General features: G+C 51.0%; 1 protein-coding gene across 6 annotated transcripts in view; it reads right to left on the bottom strand.

Annotated features, from left to right (window-relative positions):
* Nucleotides 1-13,447, bottom strand: part of LOC123742397 (zinc finger CCHC domain-containing protein 7) — a 113,400-nt gene that overhangs the window by 4,968 nt on the left and 94,985 nt on the right. Inside the window, exon 9 of one of the 6 annotated variants that reach the window (XR_006769524.1) lies at nucleotides 555-585. The exons of 3 other annotated variants lie outside the window; for them this stretch is intronic. Coding sequence is in view for 2 of the 3 variants with exons in the window: in XM_045716353.1 (XP_045572309.1) it covers nucleotides 1,424-1,516 (93 nt within the window). In the remaining variant the exon portion in view is untranslated. Of the gene's footprint in view, nucleotides 1-554; nucleotides 586-1,190; nucleotides 1,308-1,384; nucleotides 1,517-13,447 lie in introns of those variants that run through there. 2 more of the 6 variants (XM_045716354.1, XM_045716353.1) reach the window with 2 other exon arrangements.

Here is a 13,447-nt window from a genome sequence, read left to right as displayed (position 1 = left end):
GGTTTAGTCTGGGGGGGAGAGGAGAGAGAGATGGACTGTAATACACCTTTATCCTTCAATACAGGACCTGGTTTAGTCTGGGGGGGAGAGGAGAGAGAGAGATGGACTGTAATACACCTTTATCCTTCTACCTTCAATACAGGACCTGGTTTAGTCTGGGGGGAGAGGAGAGAGAGATGGACTGTAATACACCTTTCCTTCTACCTTCAATACAGGACCTGGTTTAGTCTGGGGGGAGAGGAGAGAGAGAGATGGACTGTAATACACCTTTATCCTTCAATACAGGACCTGGTTTAGTCTGGGGGGAGAGGAGAGAGTGATGGACTGTAATACACCTTTCTCACCTTCAATACAGGACCTGGTTTAGTCTGGGGGGGGAGAGGAGAGAGAGATGGACTGTAATACACCTTTATCCTTCAATACAGGACCTGATTTAGTCTGGGGGAGAGGAGAGAGAGATGGACTGTAATACACTTTATTTCTACCTTCAATACAGGACCTGGTTTAGTCTGGGGGGGAGAAGAGAGAGAGATGGACTGTAATACACCTTTATCCTTCTACCTTCAATACAGGACCTGATTTAGTCTGGGGGGGAGAGAGAGAGAGATGGACTGTAATACACCTTTATCCTTCAATACAGGACCTGATTTAGTCTGGGGGGGAGAGGAGAGAGAGATGGACTGTAATACACCTTTATCCTTCAATACAGGACCTGGTTTAGTCTGGGGGGAGGAGAGAGAGAGATGGACTGTAATACACCTTTATCCTTCTACCTTCAATACAGGACCTGGTTTAGTCTGGGGGAGAGGAGAGAGAGATGGACTGTAATACACCTTTATCCTTCAATACAGGACCTGGTTTAGTCTGGGGGAGAGGAGAGAGAGATGGACTGTAATACACCTTTATCCTTCTACCTTCAATACAGGACCTGGTTTAGTCTGGGGGAGGAGGAGAGAGAGAGATGGACTGTAATACACCTTTATCCTTCTACCTTCAATACAGGACCTGGTTTAGTCTGGGGGGAGGAGAGAGAGAGAGATGGACTGTAATACACCTTTATCCTTCTACCTTCAATACAGGACCTGGTTTAGTCTGGGGGGGAGAGAGAGAGAGATGGACTGTAATACACCTTCTACCTTCAATACAGGACCTGGTTTAGTCTGGGGGGAGGAGAGAGAGAGAGATGGACTGTAATACACCTTTATCCTTCAATACAGGACCTGGTTTAGTCTGGGGGGAGAGGAGAGAGAGAGATGGACTGTAATACACCTTTATCCTTCTACCTTCAATACAGGACCTGGTTTAGTCTGGGGGAGAGGAGAGAGAGAGATGGACTGTAATACACCTTTATCCTTCAATACAGGACCTGATTTAGTCTGGGGGGGAGGAGAGAGAGAGATGGACTGTAATACACCTTTATCCTTCAATACAGGACCTGGTTTAGTCTGGGGGGGAGAGGAGAGAGAGAGATGGACTGTAATACACCTTTATCCTTCAATACAGGACCTGGTTTAGTCTGGGGGAGAGGAGAGAGAGAGATGGACTGTAATACACCTTCTACCTTCAATACAGGACCTGGTTTACATCTAATTCATCCTAGACCCCCATCTCACCCCCCGTCGTCCATGTAATTCATCTTAGACCCCCCATCTCAGCCCCCCGTCCATGTTATTCATCCTAGACCCCCATCTCAGGTCTCCCCGTCCATGTAATTCATCCTAGACCCCCCATCTCAGGTCGCCCCCGTCCACTGTAATTCATCCTAGACCCCATCTCAGGTCCCCCCGTCCATGTAATTCATCCTAGACCCCCATCTCAGGTCCCCCCTGTCCATGTAATTCATCCTAGATCCCCATCTCAGGTCTCCCCCTGTCCATGTAATTCATCCTAGATCCCCATCTCAGGTCCACGTCCATGTAATTCATCCTAGATTCCCATCTCAGGTCCCCCCCGGTCCATGTAATTCATCCTAGATCCCCATCTCAGGTCCCCGTCCATGTTACTTCATCCCTAGATCCCCATCTCACGGGTCCCCCCTGTCCATGTAATTCATCCTAGATCCCCATCTCAGGTCCCCCGTTCATGTAATTCATCCTAGACCCCCATCTCAGTTCCCCTCCCTGTCCAAGTAATTCATCCCAGACCCCCATCTCCGGGTCCCCTGTCCATGTAATTCATCCAAGACCCCCATCTCAGGTCCCCCTGTCCATGTAATTCATCCTAGACCCCCATCTCAGGTCCCCACGTCCACATGTAATTCATCCTAGACCCCATCTCAGGTCCCCCCTGTCCATGTAATTCATCCTAGACTCTTCTCAGGTCCCTCCCTGTCCAAGTAATTCATCCTAGACCCCCCATTCGGTCCCCCTGTCCATTTCATCCAAGACCCCCATCTCAGGTCCCCCTGTCCATGTAATTCATCCTAGACCCCCATCTCAGGTCCCCACGTCCATGTAATTCATCCCAGACCCCCATCTCAGGTCCCCCCTGTCCATGAATGTCATCCTAGACCCCATCTCTCAGGTCCCCCTGTCCATGTAATTCATCCTAGACCCCCATCTCAGGTCCCCCTGTCCATGTAATTCATCCTAGACCCCCCATCTCAGGTCCCCTGTCCATGTAATTCATCCTAGACCCCCCATCTCAGGTCCCCTGTCCCATGTTATGTAATTCAACCTAGATTCCCATCTCAGCCCCCCGTCCATGTAATTCATCCTAGACCCCCATCTCAGGTCCCCCAGTCCACACATAAATTCACTTCTAGATCCCCATCTAGGCCCCCCTGTCCATGTAATTCATCCTAGATCCCCATCTCAGGTCCCCCCCGTCCATGTAATTCATCCAAGATCCCCATCTCAGGTCCCCCTGTCCGATGTTAGTAATTCATTCTCGATCCCCATCTCAGGTCCCCGTCCATGTAATTCATCCTAGATTCCCATCTCAGGTCCCCCCGGTCCATGTAATTCACTAGATCCCCACTCCTAGGTCCCCCCCCTGTCCATGTAATTCATCCTAGATCCCCATCTCAGGTCCCCCTGTCCATGTAATTCATCCTAGACCCCATCTCTAGGTCCCCCCGTCCATGTAATTCATCCTAGATCCCCATCTCAGGTCCCCCCTGTCCATGTAATTCATCCTAGATCCCCATCTTAGCCCCCCCTGTCCATGTTATTCAACCTAGATCCCCATCTCAGGTCCCCCTCCATGTAATTCATCCTAGACCCCATCTCAGGTCCCCCCTGTCCAAGTAATTCATCCTAGATCCCCATCTCAGGTCCCCCGTCCATGTAATTCATCCTAGATCCCCATCTCAGGTCCCCCCTATCCATGTAATTCATCCTAGATCCCCATCTCAGGGTCCCCCCTATCCACCTCTGTTTCATCCTAGATCCCCATCTCAGGTCCCCCGTCCATGTAATTCATCCTAGATTCCATCTCAGGTCCCCCTGGTCCATGTAATTCATCCTAGATCCCATCTCAGGTCCCCCCTGTCCATGTATTCATCCTAGATCCCATCTCAGGTCCCCCCCCGTCCACATAAATCATCCTAGATTCCATCTCAGGTCCCCCTGTCCATGTAATTCATCCTAGATCCCCATCTCAGGTCCCCCTGTCCATGTTATGTAATTCATCCTAGATCCCCACTCAGGTCCCCCGGTCCATGTAATTCACTCCAGATCCCCATCTCAGGTCCCCCGTCATCCTGTAATTCATCTCTAGACCCCATCTCAGGTCCCCTCCGTCCATTAATTCATCCTAGACCCCCATCTCAGTCCCCCCGTCCATGTAATTCATCCTAGACCCTCACATCCAGGTCCCCCCCGTCCATGTAATTCATCCTAGACCCCATCTCAGGTCCCCCCGTCCATGTAATTCATCCTAGATCCCCATCTCAGGTCCCCCTCGTCCATGTAATTCATCCTAGATCCCCATCTCAGGTCCGCCCCTGTCCATGTAATTCATCCTAGACCCCATCTCTCACGTCCCCCCTGTCCATGTAATCTCATCCTAGACCCCCATCTCAAGTCCCCCCTGTCCATGTAATTCATCCTAGATCCCCATCTCAGGTCCCTCCTGTCCATGTAATTCATCCTAGACCCCCATCTCAGGTCCCCTCATCCATGTAATTCACTCCTAGATCCCCATCTCAGGTCCCCCGTCCATGTAATTCATCCTAGATCCCCATCTCAGGTCCGCCCTGTCCATGTAATTCATCCTAGACCCCATCTCAGGTCCCCCCCTGTCCATGTAATTCATCCTAGACCCCCCATCTCAAGTCCCCCTGTCCATGTAATTCATCCTAGATCCCCATCTCAGGTCCCTCCCTGTCCATGTTATTCATCCTATATCCCCATCTCAGGTCCCCCCTGTTCATGTAATTCATCCTAGACCCCATCTCTGGTCCCCCCATCCATGTAATTCATCCTAGATCCCCATCTCAGGTCCCCCGGGTCCATGTAATTCATCCTAGACCCCCATCCCAGGTCCCCCCGTCCATGTAATTCATCCTAGATCCCCCCATCTCAGGTCCCCCATCCATGTAATTCATCCTAGACCCCATCTCAGGTCCCCCCCTGTCCATGTAATTCATCCCTAGATCCCCATCTCAGGTCCCCCCTCTCCAATGTAATTCATCCTAGACCCCCCATCTCAGGTCCACCCGTCCATGCAATTCATCCTAGATCCCATTCTCAGGTCCCCCCTGTCCATGTAATTCATCCTAGACCCCCATCTCAGGTCCCCCCGTCCATGTAATTCATCCTGGATCCCCATCTCAGGTCCCCCGTCCATGTAATTCATCCTAGACCCCCCATCTCAGGTCCCCCCCGTCCATGTAATTCATCCTAGACCCCCCATCTCAGGTCCCCCCTGTCCATGTAATTCATCCTAGACCCCCCATCTCAGGTCCCCCCCAGTCCATGTAATTCATCCTAGATCCCCATCTCAGGTCCCCCTGTCCATGTAATTCATCCTATATCCCCATCTCAGGTCCCCCCGTCCATGTAATTCATCCTAGACCCCCATCTCAGGTCCCCCGTCCATGTAATTCATCCAAGACCCCATCTCAGGCCCCCCCTGTCCATGTATTTCATCCTAGACCCCCATCTCAGGTCCCCCCCTGTCCATGTAATTCATCCTAGATCCCCATCTCAGGTCCCCCCTGTCCATTTAATTCATCCTAGACCCCCCCATCCATGTAATTCATCCTAGACCCCCATCTCAGGCTCCCCCTGTCCATGTAATTCATCCTTGACCCCCCCATCTCAGGTCCCCCCTGTCCATGTAATTCATCCTAGATCCCCATCTCAGGTCTCCCCCCTGTCCATGTAATTCATCCTAGACCCCCATCTCAGGTCTCCCCTGTCCATGTAATTCATTCTAGACCCCCATCTCAGGTCCCCCCGTCCATGTAATTCATCCTAGATCCCCATCTCAGGTCCCCCCCCATCCATGTAATCCATCCTAGACCCCCATCTCAGGTCCCCCTGTCCATGTAATTCATCCCAGATCCCCATCTCAGGTCCCCGTCCATGTAATTCATCCTAGACCCCATCTCAGGTCCCCCTGTCCATGTAATTCATCCTAGATCCCCATCTCAGGTCCCCTCTCCATGTAATTCATCCTAGACCCCCATCTCAGGTCCCCCCGTCCATGTAATTCATCCTAAATCCCATTCTCAGGTCCCCCCAGTCCATGTAATTCATCCTAGACCCCATCTCAGGTCCCCCCCGTCCATGTAATTCATCCTAGATCCCCATCTCAGGTCCCCCGTCCATGTAATTCATCCTAGACCCCCATCTCAGGTCCCCCGTCCATGTAATTCATCCTATATCCCCCCATCTCAGGTCCCCCCGTCCATATAATTCATTTTAGACCCCCATCTCAGGTCCCCCCGTCCATGTTAATTCATCCTAGATCCCCATCTCAGGTCCCCCCTGTCCATGTAATTCATCCTATATCCCCATCTCAGGTCCCCCCCGTCCATGTACATTCATCCTAGTCCCCATCTCAGGTCCCCCGTCCATGTAATTCATCCAAGACCCCCATCTCAGGCCCCCCTGTCCATGTAATTCATCCTAGACCCCCATCTCCAGGTCCCCCCGTCCATGTAATTCATCCTAGATCCCCATCTCAGGTCCCCCCTGTCCATGTGTAATTCATCCTATATCCCCATCTCAGGTCCCCCCGTCCATGTAATTCATCCTAGACCCCCATCTCAGGTCCCCCGGTCCATGTAATTCATCCAAGACCCCCATCTCAGGCCCCCCTGTCCATGTATTTCATCCTAGATCCCCATCTCAGGTCCCCCTGTCCATGTAATTCATCCTAGATCCCCATCTCAGGTCCCCCCTGTCCATTTAATTCATCCTAGACCCCCCATCCATGTAATTCATCCTAGACCCCCATCTCAGGCTCCCCCTGTCCATGTAATTCATCCTTGACCCCCATCTCAGGTCCCCCCGTCCATGTAATTCATCCTAGATCCCCATCTCAGGTCCCCCCTGTCCATGTAATTCATCCTAGACCCCCATCTCAGGTCTCCCCCTGTCCATGTAATTCATCCTAGACCCCCATCTCAGGTCCCCCCGTCCATGTAATTCATCCTAGATCCCCATCTCAGGTCCCCCATGCCATGTAATCCATCCTAGATCCCCATCTCAGGCCCCCCTGTCCATGTAATTCATCCTAGATCCCCATCTCAGGTCCCCCCTGTCCATGTAATTCATCCTAGACCCCATCTCAGGTCCCCCCTGTCCATGTAATTCATCCTAGATCCCCATCTCAGGTCCCCCCCCTCTCCATGTAATTCATCCTAGACCCCCATCTCAGGTCCCCCCGTCCATGTAATTCATCCTAAATCCCATTCTCAGGTCCCCCCAGTCCATGTAATTCATCCTAGACCCCCATCTCAGGTCCCCCTTCCATGTAATTCATCCTAGATCCCCCATCTCAGGTCCCCCGTCCATGTAATTCATCCTAGACCCCCATCTCAGGTCCCCCCGTCCATGTAATTCATCCTATATCCCCCATCTCAGGTCCCCCTGTCCATATAATTCATTTTAGACCCCCATCTCAGGTCCCCCCTGTCCATGTAATTCATCCTAGATCCCCCATCTCAGGTCCCCCTGTCCATGTAATTCATCCTATATCCATATCTCAGGCTCCCCCCTGTCCATGTAATTCATCCTAGTCCCCATCTCAGGTCCCCCTGTCCATGTAATTCATCCAAGACCCCCCATCTCAGGCCCCCCCTGTCCATGTAATTCATCCTAGACCCCCATCTCAGGTCCCCCCCGTCCATGTAATTCATCCTAGACCCCCATCTCAGGCTCCCCCCTGTCCATGTAATTCATCCTTGACCCCCATCTCAGGTCCCCCTGTCCATGTAATTCATCCTAGACCCCCCATCTCAGGTCCCCCTGTCCATGTAATTCATCCTAGACCCCCCATCTCAGGTCCCCCCGTCCATGTAATTCATCCTAGACCCCCATCTCAGCCCCCCCCGTCCATGTAATTCATCCTAGACCCCCATCTCAGGTCCCCCCGTCCATGTAATTCATCCTAGACCCCCATCTCAGTCCCCCCGTCCATGTAATTCATCCTAGACCCCCATCTCAGGTCCCCCCCGTCCATGTAATTCATCCTAGACCCCCCATCTCAGGTCCCCCCGTCCATGTAATTCATCCAAGACCCCATCTCAGGTCCCCCCGTCCATGTAATTCATCCTAGATCCCCATCTCAGGTCCCCCCGTCCATGTAATTCATCCTAGACCCCCATCTCAGGTCCCCCCTGTCCATGTAATTCATCCTAGACCCCCATCTCAGGTCCCCCCGTCCATGTAATTTATCCTAGATCCCCATCTCAGGTCCCCACCTGTCCATGTAATTCATCCTAGACCCCCATCTCAGCCCCCCCTGTCCATGTAATTCATCCTAGACCCCCATCTTAGCCCCCCCCGTCCATGTAATTCATCCTAGACCCCCATCTCAGGTCTCCTCCCGTCCATGTAATTCATCCTAGACCCCCCATCTCAGGTCCCCCCTGTCCATGTAATTCATCCTAGACCCCCATCTCAGGTCCCCCCCTGTCCAGCATAGTGCAGGGTTGTGGGTTCGATTCCCAACGGTGAACGGTCCCGTGGGGGTCTCAGATGGTAGAGCATAGTGCAGGGTTGCGGGTTCGATTCCCAACGGGGGGACCAGTACGAAAAAAGTATGCACTCACTACTGTAAGTAGTTAAATCAGGTACAGCGCTTTCAGAAAGTATTCATACCCTCTCGACTTATTCTACATTTCGTTTTTGTTACAGCCTGAGTCGAAATTAATTGAATAGATTTTTTTCCTCTCACCCATCTACACGCTATACCCCATAATGACAAAGTGAGAAAACGTTTTTTTTTACACATTTTTACGAACTTATTGAAAATGAAATACAGAAATATCTCATTTACATAAGTATTCACAGCCCCGAGTCAATATTTTGTAGAAGCACCTTTGGCAGTGATTACAGCAGATTAGAGTCTTTCTGGGTGAGTCTCTAAGAGTCATTACAGCTGGGAGTCTTTCTGGGTGAGTCTCTAAGAGTCATTACAGCTGGGAGTCTTTCTGGGTTGAGTCTCTAAGAGCTTTCCACACCTGGATTGTACAATATTTTCACATTATTCTTCTCATAATTGTTCAAGCTCTGTGAAGTTGGTTATTGATCATGGCTAGACAAACATTTTAAAGTCTTGTCATAGGTTTCCAAGACGATTTAAATCAAATCTGTAACTCGGCCACTCAGGGAACATTCACTGTCTTCTTGGTGAGTAACTCCAGTGTAGATTTGTCCTTGTGTTGTAGGTTATTGTCCTGCTGGAAGGTGAATTCATCTCCCAGTGTCTGGTGGAAAGCAGACTGGACCAGGTTTTCATCCAGGATTTTTACCTGCTTAGCTCTATTCTGTTTCTTTTATCCGGGAAAAACAACCTCCCTTGTCTTTGCCGATGACAAGCATACCCAACACATGATGCAGCCACCACTACGCTGGAACATATGACGAGTGGGGACTCAAGTCATGTGTTGTGTTGGAATTTGCCCCAAACATAACTCTTTGTATTCAGGATATAAAGTTAATTTATGTAGTTCTGTTCTATTGAGGTGAAGAAAAGAGTTGGTCCATGTCAGATTCACACCGCGGCAGCCATGTTGGATCCCCACGGGCCAGACGGACCAATAAAGAGTCGACGGGACGTTCAGTTGGAGAGGGTCGTCGATGTGGACACAACCAGCCATGCGTAGCACCACACACACACACACACACACACACTAAGCTGTACTCTCCTCGGCTTGGCTGGAGGCAAAGCCCTGTTAATCCTAAAGCCCACACAACACACCACACACACCACACACACACACACACACACACACACACACACACACCGTATTTGATGCATGGACCGGTTTGGGTTTCTACTTTACCTTCTAGAAATGGTATTTTCAGTGTTTAGTTTGTTAAAATGTTATTAGCTGCTCTGCCGCGTGTAACCGTCCGTTTTTCTGTGTGACGCTCCGTCTGCTACCTGAGTCCTCACTCTCCCCTCCTCCTCCTCCGTCTGCTACCTGAGTCCTCACTCTCCCCCTCCGTCTGCTACCTGAGTCCTCACTCTCCCTCCTCCTCCTCCTCCATCTGCTACCTGAGTCCTCACTCTCCCTCCTCCCTCCTCCTCCTCCTCCGTCTGCTACCTGAGTCCTCACTCTCCCCCCCTTCCTCCTCCGTCTGCTACCTGAGTCCTCACTCTCCCCCTCCTCCTCCTCCGTCTGCTACCTGAGTCCTCACTCTCCCCTCCTCCTCCTCCTCCGTCTGCTACCTGAGTCCTCACTCTCCCCTCCTCCTCCTCCTCCGTCTGCTACCTGAGTCCTCACTCTCCCCCTCCTCCTCCTCCGTCTGCTACCTGAGTCCTCACTCTCCCCTCCTCCTCCTCCGTCTGCTACCTGAGTCCTCACTCTCCCCCTCTCCTCCTCCGTCTGCTACCTGAGTCCTCACTCTCCCCTCCCTCCTCCGTCTGCTACCTGAGTCCTCACTCTCCCCCTCCTCCTCCGTCTGCTACCTGAGTCCTCACTCTCTCCCCCTCCTCCTCCGTCTGCTACCTGAGTCCTCACTCTCCCCTCCTCCTCCGTCTGCTACCTGAGTCCTCACTCTCCCCTCCTCCTCCTCCGTCTGCTACCTGAGTCCTCACTCTCCCCTCTCCTCCTCCGTCTGCTACCTGAGTCCTCACTCTCCCCTCCTCCTCCTCCGTCTGCTACCTGAGTCCTCACTCTCCCCCTCCTCCTCCGTCTGCTACCTGAGTCCTCACTCTCCCTCCTCCTCCTCTGTCTGCTACCTGAGTCCTCACTCTCCCCTCTCCTCCTTCCGTCTGCTACCTGAGTCCTCACTCTCCCCCTCCTCCTCCGTCTGCTACCTGAGTCCTCACTCTCCCCTCCTCCTCCGTCTGCTACCTGAGTCCTCACTCTCCCCCCTCTCCTCCTCCGTCTGCTACCTGAGTCCTCACTCTCCCCTCCTCCTCCTCCTCTGTCTGCTACCTGAGTCCTCACTCTCCCCCTCCTCCTCTGTCTGCTACCTGAGTCCTCACTCTCCCCCCTCCTCCTCTGTCTGCTACCTGAGTCCTCACTCTCCCCTCTCCACCTCCGTCTGCTACCTGAGTCCTCACTCTCCCCCTCCTCCTCTGTCTGCTACCTGAGTCCTCACTCTCTCCCCCTCCTCCTCCGTCTGCTACCTGATTCCTCTCTCCCCCTCCTCCTCAGTCTGCTACCTGAGTCCTCTCTCCCCTCCACCTCTGTCTGCTACCTGAGTCCTCACTCCCCCTCTCCACCTCCGTCTGCTACCTGAGTCCTCACTCTCCCCCTCCTCCTCTGTCTGCTACCTGAGTCCTCTCTCTCCCCCTCCTCCTCCGTCTGCTACCTGAGTCCTCTCTCCCCTCCACCTCTGTCTGCTACCTGAGTCCTCACTCCCCCTCTCCACCTCCGTCTGCTACCTGAGTCCTCTCTCCCCCTCCTCCTCCGTCTGCTACCTGAGTCCTCTCTCCCCCTCCACCTCTGTCTGCTACCTGAGTCCTCACTCCCCCTCTCCACCTCCGTCTGCTACCTGAGTCCTCACTCTCCCCCTCCTCCTCTGTCTGCTACCTGAGTCCTCACTCTCCCCTCTCCTCCTCTGTCTGCTACCTGAGTCCTCTCTCTCAGTGTTCTATAAATCCCCCAGTGTTCTATAAATCCCCCAGTGTTCTATAAATCCCCCAGTGTTCTATAAATTCCCCCAGTGTTCTATAAATCCCCCAGTGTTCTATAAATCCCCCAGTGTTCTATAAATCCCCCAGTGTTCTATAAATCCCCCAGTGTTCTATAAATCCCCCAGTGTTCTATAAATCCCCCAGTGTTCTATAAATTCCCCAGTGTTCTATAAATCCCCCAGTGTTCTATAAATCCCCCAGTGTTCTATAAATCCACCAGCGTTCTATAAATCCCCAGTGTTCTATAAATCCCCCAGTGTTCTATAAATCCACCAGTGTTCTATAAATCCCCCAGTGTTCTATAAATCCCCCAGTGTTCTATAAATCCACCAGTGTTCTATAAATCCACCAGTGTTCTATAAATCCCCCAGTGTTCTATAAATCCCCCAGTGTTCTATAAATCCCCCAGTGTTCTATAAATCCCCCAGTGTTCTATAAATCCCCCAGTGTTCTATAAATCCCCCAGTGTTCTATAAATCCCCCAGTGTTCTATAAATCCCCCAGTGTTCTATAAATCCCCCAGTGTTCTATAAATCCCCCAGTGTTCTATAAATCCCCAGTGTTCTATAAATCCCCAGTGTTCTATAAATCCACCAGTGTTCTATAAATCCACCAGCGTTCTATAAATCCACCAGTGTTCTATAAATCCCCCAGCGTTCTATAAATCCCCCAGCGTTCTATAAATCCCCCAGTGTTCTATAAATCCCCCAGTGTTCTATAAATCCACCAGTGTTCTATAAATCCACCAGCGTTCTATAAATCCACCAGTGTTCTATAAATCCCCAGTGTTCTATAAATCCCCCAGCGTTCTATAAATCCCCCAGTGTTCTATAAATCCCCCAGTGTTCTATAAATCCCCCAGTGTTCTATAAATCCCCCAGTGTTCTATAAATCCACCAGCGTTCTATAAATCTTATAGGGATTTAAAAACGGTAAGGAGTGGGAGAACTGGGAAACATTATGCATATGTTATTGTAACACACACACACACACACACACACACACACACACACACACACACACACACACACACACACACACACACACACACACACACACACACACACACACACACACACACACTGTTGTTATTGGAAGTGGAGAGACAACGGTCCATATGTTTTGATCACTAGCTAGTTCCTGACAGAATCAGAAGTGATGTATACAGGGCATTGGGGAAGTATTCAGACCCCTGGACTTTATCTTGTTACAGAACAGCCTTATCTTAAAAATGTATTTAATCGTTTTTTCCCCCTCATCAAGCGACACAGAAAACCCCATAATGACATCACAATACCCCATAATGACATCACAATACCCCATAATGACATCACAACACCCCATAATGACATCACAATACCCCATAATGACATCACAATACCCCATAATGACAAACCAAAAACAGGTTTTTTAGAAATGTTTACATATATAAAAACTGAAATATCACATTTACATAAGTATTCAGACCCTTTATTCAGTACTTTGTTGAAGCACCTTTGGCAGTGATTACAGCCTGGAGTCTTCTTGCGTATGATGCTAGAAGCTTGGCACACCTGTATTTGGGGAGTTTCTCCCATTCTTCTCTGCAGATCCTCTCAAGCTCTGTCAGGTTGGATGGGGAGCGTCGCTGCACAGCTATTTTCAGGTCTCTCCAGAGATGTTGGATCGGGTTCAAGTCCGGGCTCTGGCTGGGCCACTCAAGGACATTCAGATATTTGTCCCGAAGCCACTCCTGCATTGTCTTGGCTGTGTGCTTAGGGTCATTGTCCTGTTGGAAGGTGAACCTTCACCCCAGTCTGAGGTCCTGAGCGCTCTGTAGCAGGTTTTCATCAAGGATCTCTCTGTACTTTACTCCGTTCATCTTTCCCTCGATCCTGACTAGTCTCCCAGTCCCTGCTGCTGAAAAACATCTCCACAACATGATGCTGCCACCACCATGCTTCACCGTAGGGATGGTGCCAGGTTTCCTCCAGACGTGACGCTTGGCATTCAGGCCAAAGAGTTCAATCTTGGTTTCATCAGACCAGAGAATCTTGTTTATCATGGTCTGAGAGTCTTTAGGTGCCTTTTGGCAAACTCCAAGCGGGCTGTCATGTGCCTTTTACTGAGGAGTGGCTTCCGTCTGGCCACTCTACCATAAAGGCCTTGTTGATGGAGTGCTGCAGAGATGGTTGTCCTT

This window comes from Salmo salar, chromosome ssa04 (assembly GCF_905237065.1).
Source record: "Salmo salar chromosome ssa04, Ssal_v3.1, whole genome shotgun sequence".
NCBI lineage: Eukaryota > Metazoa > Chordata > Actinopteri > Salmoniformes > Salmonidae > Salmo > Salmo salar.
This window is presented reverse-complemented; position numbering and strand designations above follow the sequence as displayed.